Genomic DNA, 6,028 nt, shown 5'->3' on the forward strand with positions numbered 1-6,028 from the left:
CCCCCCCCCCCCCCCCCCCGGCCGCTGTTCTTGTCATCCTTGGGACAGGCAGGAAAGCTCCTGCCGCTCGCTGCAGGCAGCTGCCCTGGCTTGACACAGGAGTGTTTTCCAGCTGGTTTACCTTTCCAGGTAGGGCCCTGGCCAGTCAGCACTCGAGGGCTACAGTCCCTGTCTCCGAGGAGAGACGGTAATTCGGTGTGTCAGGCACACGCCGCAGCTGCTGCGGCTGGGGTGGGGGACTGAGGAGTGCACTTGCTCTTGAGCTCAAGGTGGGTCTTAGCAAGCTGGTGCTGGCTTGACAGGAGTCCGAGTAAACAAGAAATAATCTAAAGCTGGGAGGGCATTAGCTGGGAAAGAAACAGACTCCTTGCTTCTGAAGGCAAAGGGTGACTTCATGCAGTGTTGGAGCAGCCAGGGGCTGCGTGTGGTGCTGGCTGGGTCCTCCCAAGTGCCTGTTTCCTGCTGGGAGAGCAGTGTTGCTGCACATCTAGAAGATGAGATGCTGATGGGGAGTTTGAGATATGGAGTCCCAGCTGGGATCCTAGAGGTCAGTTGGGAATGGTGGGTATGGAGGGAGGAGAGGGGAAACGGGAGGGATACAAAGGTGTCGGGAAATACAGCAGCGGTTTTGCAAAATGAAGCTGGGACTCTGAGCAAACACACTTGTATACTGCGTGTATGCTTGTGTACTCAGACCTCTACATGTGCTGATTATATGAGCAGATGAACTGTAAGACAGAATTCCTGTTTGCTCATGAGCTGGCAGGGTGCTCCTGTGTCCACCAGCCAGGCTTTCTTCATCCGACAGCTTAGTCTTCCAAATTTTGGGCAGGTCCTTGTGTCCCCACAAGGAGTTAATGTCTTCCCAGGGTGGTGGAAGTGCATTCAGATCAGTAGTTGACGGGTCTCCTTCCTGGTGTAGCAGACCCAAATCTGCCTGGCCACCAGGCAGCAGTTGTGTAAGGCTGGTGATGGTCCTGATTTCCCTTGCTTGGCATGGGGTGTTGGGCAAGGTAGTTTCCACCATGTCCCCCAGTGCCCTCACCTCAACCCAGTGCCATGTCACCTTGTTTCAGACTCTGGGCTTTTGGGAGCCTGGGGCTATTTCATCTGCTCAGAGCAAAACTGTGGCTGCCAGGGATGCTTGTGAGCTCTGGTCGGCGCTGGCTGCAGGAATAGCTGCTGGGTTTTCCTTCATGGAGACCAGATGTGCCGGTCGGTGCTGCTGTTCTGGCACGCTCGGCTGCCTGCGTTTCACTCTCGCAACGTAGCAGGGAGACTGGTGAGCAGGGTAAGCCCCGGACTCTCGGTTTCACAAACCCCAACCCAGCTGAAAGAGCTGGTCACGTTGCGAGGAGCAGGAAACTTGCTTTGCTCTTCGATACTCTCCTCACTGGCGACTTTTTCGGAGTGAGTAACTTGATCCTTTTTGCAGAGAGTGAGGCAGGAGATGGGCTCCTTCCAGCTGCAAAGTTGCCGTAAGTCTTGCAGACCAGTTTTATTTGCCTTGCTGTGTTTGGTTTAGTATTTTATTCTTTTCTCCTTAAATGTCGCAAGCGACTTCCCGGTGCCGGCTGGCGGAGGGTGCAGCTGGCCTTTGGGAAGGGTGGCGGGCTGTGCAGCCTGTCCCCGACCTGTGCCAAGGCATCACCATGGAGCCTGATGCCATTTCTACCCAATTTTACTGGTTTTGCTCAGAAGCAGTTCCCAGAGTACCGATTTAGCTCTGTCGGTCCCTGCTTACTTACAGCTCTCCCTGCCTGTGCTCCTGCTCTTCTCTCCTGGGCTCAAGTGCCCTTTATTTAGTTGGCATTTGCCTTTGTACATTAAAAAAAATATATATTTTAGATGTATTGCAGCCTCCCCCTGGGGCTGGTGGTGAGGCATTGCTTAACACCACCTGAGATGTTGAGTGTCTTGAGGTGTCACCCATTTCGGGACACAAATGCCTGTTGGTTCCACCGCCTTTCAGCCGGCGCACTGGCTCTCTGGGACACTGAGCAGATTAGTGTCCCAGATGAGCAGCTCTATTCCCAGCTGCATTCCTGGTGCACGTGCCTGGGAAACTTGTGTCCCCTTAAAAGCTGTTTACTGTGCAAATTGCCCATCAGGTCTCTCTTTAAGCGTGCAGTTGTTTAAGAGGGTGGTGGAGGCACAGCATAGATTCAACTGCTGAGATGGAATCATCAAGCTGGGTCGTGGTCATGCCTGTGTCAGCTGTGGGGTGCTGCTGGCTCAAAGGGTTTGTTTGTAGCTGAGCATGAAGATCCTCTGGTCTGAGACATTTTCCCAGCATGGAGGTGAAAATTGAGTGAGGCCTTGTGCAGTCTGGTCTCCTGAGAAGCATCCCTGCTTATAGCAGGGAGATTGGAACCTGAATGGTCTTTAAGGTCCTTTCTAACAACCATTCTGTGGTTCTATGAAAATCGGAGCGTTCCCAAGCTGGATTTATTTTTCTTGTGGTGAAAAACCTCCAGGTGTTGGAATAGGTGGACACAGCTGGGAATTGCCTTTGTCCATGGGATATGGGGTGTTAGTGCTGAGCAGTTTGGGATCCTGGCTGCCTCATCCCGCTCAAGCCTTTTGGCTTCAGCATTGAGAGCTGCTTCTTCAGCAGGCACTGAAGTGGCTGGAAACCAGATCTGCTCTCTGTTGTGGTCTTGCACCAATTCCCTGTTTCTGTGTTTTTGGTTACCCTATACACTTGCTTTGGTATTGGAGTAATGAACTGAAATCTAGTGACTGAGCAGTGCTTACTTCATTACTTGCTTTTACCACGGGAGCTGAGTGTATCAGCTAGAAAGGTCTCATTTTGCATCCTGCTGGGCAGTTGTGAGGATATGAAACTAAACCAGCAGTCAGCCCTTTCTGTGTGTCAGTTTTAGCCAGTAACCAGGTGATAGATGCTCTCTGTTACCTCCTCACTATCTTCCCAGGGGAAGACAAAAAGGGGAATAAGGGAGGGAGACTTTAAGGTTGGGGAAAAAACCCAACAGAGTAGGTTGAAAGTAGTAGCAATAATAATGATGATGGTGAATTACACAAATATGTAAATATGGAACCGACGCTCCTCAGTCGGTAATTCCCAACCAGAGAAGTCCCAAACTGGACTCAGCAGCAGGTTGGGGGGGGGAGTAGATGAACAGGGTTGCGGGTACGAGGCTTGTTAGGAAGGCGATTTTAATGGCGTGTGGGGGGGGGGGGGGGGGAGGGAAAAGGGGAGCAGGAGGAGGTGACCTGTCCTGGTCCATGATATTTTTCAGCAAGAAAATGGGATGCAGGAGCAGCAGGAGAGAGAACAAACCCCAACCCTGCCAGGACACCAGCCAGAGGAGGGTGCTGGGGCTCTCTGAGGAGCCATTTTATACCGAGTGCCATGGGCAGGAACAGTGTGGTTGTTCTATGTTGGTCACCTGTCCCACCCTCTGCTCCCCACAGGCACAGCTGTCCCCCCACTGCCACAGCTGGGGGCATCCCAGGAGGTCTTGGGTCAGTATGGCTATAGGAAATTTTCATCCTGGTATTCTCAAACCGGGACACTATTGAAGACATCCTGCTCCTGGCCTTCTCGGACATCTGAGTGGTGCCAGCCACAAAACCTGAGCAGCTAGGTGTTTTAGGGACCAGAAACACCAGTAAATAGTGGATGCTCAATGTTGTTCAGCCTTCCCCCCTGGGACTTGCTGTCCCTAAACTTGGAAATGTGTCTGCAGCTGAAGATCTGGGGGTGTTCAAAAGCTCCGATTCTACTCTGCTTGAGATAGGGTTTAAAAAAAAACACAACACAACGAGCTCAAGTGAAAAAACCCCAAAACCTGATGCTGTTGCAATAGTGCAGGTCTCACTTCATCCAGTACCTGACGGGATTTACAAAAAGGCTGGGGAGGAACTTCTTACAAGGGCATGGAGCAACAGGACCAGGGATAAGGGCTTTAAACTGGAAGAGGGGTAATTTAGGTTAGATGTTAGGAAGAAGGTGGGGTGGAACTAAATAGTCTTTGAGGTTCCTTCCAACCCTAACCATTCTGTGATGATGATTCTATGAGTGATGAAAACATGCTGGAGATGGGAAGAAAAGGGAGAGCAGGATGAAACCCATGGCACATGCTTTTGCCAAGCTTGTCCACCGATTTTCTGAGGGCTGTCTTGGTGCAGAGGAAGAAATCTGGATCTGAGATGGTAGCACATAGTTCATCCCCAGCAAGGCAGGAGAGCTGCTGCCTGTCCTGCCTCTCCTGATGCCCCAGCACTGGCACAGGGAGGAGGATGAGTAACTCAGGTGACCTTCCACGCAACCTCAGGTGGCTGGATCCTGCTATGCTTGGTTTGCTAATTCAGGGTTACATCATGAAGATTACAGGCAGCAGGTTTCTTTAGAGCCAGCTAAGTGCTTCGTTAAATCATGTCTTAGGGGAGGGGAAAAATAAAATGCACCCTGTAAGCCTTTGCTGCCTGCCAGGGCAGCCCTGCTTTTAATTTTAATTTGATGTGTTGTAATTAGCCTGGCCACTGCAGGATCCTTGTCAACTCCTGCAGGCTTGCCTGCTTCTGCCTGCTCTATAATTGCTGCTTCAGGAGAAAAAAAACCCAAAAATTATTAAAAAAATAATAAAATTAAGTGTTTTGTATAAGATTTGAGCTGTAAATTATTTAGCTGTGTGTTTCCAAGAAGCAAGAGACTGCACCAAAAATGATGCGGCGTGGCTTGCGGCTCTGCTGCGATGTTCCTTCTGCAGAGTCATGTTGTTGGGAGGCTTTTTTTTTTCCCCTTCTGAATATATTCTTCCTGGCTGATAGCCCAGAATAGGTAGCAGAGCAAAAGCAAGGGCTTGTGTAACATAGCCAACTGATTTATGTGCTGCCGAAAAGCATTAGGGTCTCTGGTCTTTCTGCCTTCAGTGTAGGAAAGCACCTTTGGAAGTTCAAGGTAATGTTGGCTCATTCCTCCCTCTCTCTCCTAACTCAGCCTGTAGATGTTTGAGAATGTGTTTGCGTGCTGTGTGAGGTGGTGTCAGCCTTTCTTCTGATATGTCTTTAGGTGTTGGTATCGTGTCTGCTGGCATAACTGATGGTAAATCCAGGGACCAGAGGTCTTCTGGAGGAAGTGTAGGTTCTGCTTGTTAGACATGGCTTTTCTTGGTGGAGAAACCTTAATGGAAAGGAATTAAAGGAATAAAGCCCTGGCATTTGGCATAGATAGAGATAAACAGCTTTGTAGTCATCATGTATGAAACCCCATCTGGGTGCAGTTAGATGTCTGAAAATTGGAGACCTTTTACTTGTGTCTGATGCAATGAGGAACTGAGTTACAGCAGAACTTCTCAGAGAGCTTCAAAATAGCATCGTGTTTTCTCTCCTGTTGCTAACACATCTGGTTTAAAGTGGGTTCAGATGTGGTTGGAGGCTTGAAGTAGAATATCCCTTGTAGTCTCACTAAACCCTATGCTTATGCAGGGTCATAAAAAAATCATGGAAGGGCAGAGGGGCTGAGAAATACTCCGGTAATGCCTGTTGGCCTGGGTTGCATCCTGGTTGGCATTATTTAGAAAGGTAACTATTTGAACAAGTGCCGATTAATAAATACAGAGGAGGAAAGTTTTATAGGTCAGAGCTTGCCACCTGCGTGTGTTTTTTGTCTTCTTGACAAGTACCTGGCTCGTGTTGGAGCCTCTCAGCCTTGAAATGCAAAGCTACTCTGAATTCTCCTCAGGTGGCCAGGTAGCACGTACTGCTGAAACACAATTAGCAGTATTTACTGCCCTGGCAGGGCTGCAGTGTAAATGATGCTTAGTCTCACTGAGAAACCTGGTGTCAAATTTAAGGAATTATAATTGTAGCTGTTGATGTATCCGGAGAGTGTGCTGCAGTCTGCTCTGGTTTACTTCTACCCCAGCCTTGCTGAGCTCCTTTCCCTCCATGTGGGAACACCTCTGTGGTCCTGCAGCTCTGCGATGCGCTTCATGATCCTGCAAGGGATTGCGGGCAGAGAGGGCTCCGGCCACATGCTGTTGTTGACTAATACCTCCTG

The 6,028-nt window shown here is 49.8% G+C and overlaps 1 protein-coding gene across 1 annotated transcript in view; it reads right to left on the reverse strand.

Annotated features, from left to right (window-relative positions):
* CD2AP (CD2-associated protein) overlaps positions 1-1,027 on the reverse strand; it is a 136,846-nt gene extending 135,819 nt beyond the window's left edge. Inside the window, exon 1 of the mRNA XM_010002423.1 lies at positions 664-1,027. Coding sequence (XP_010000725.1) covers positions 664-1,027 — 364 coding nt within the window. The remainder of the gene's footprint in view (positions 1-663) is intronic.
* Between the last annotated feature and the right edge of the window lie 5,001 nt (positions 1,028-6,028).

This window comes from Chaetura pelagica, unplaced genomic scaffold (genome assembly GCF_000747805.2).
Source record: "Chaetura pelagica isolate M959 unplaced genomic scaffold, ChaPel_1.0 scaffold46, whole genome shotgun sequence".
Lineage (NCBI taxonomy): Eukaryota > Metazoa > Chordata > Aves > Apodiformes > Apodidae > Chaetura > Chaetura pelagica.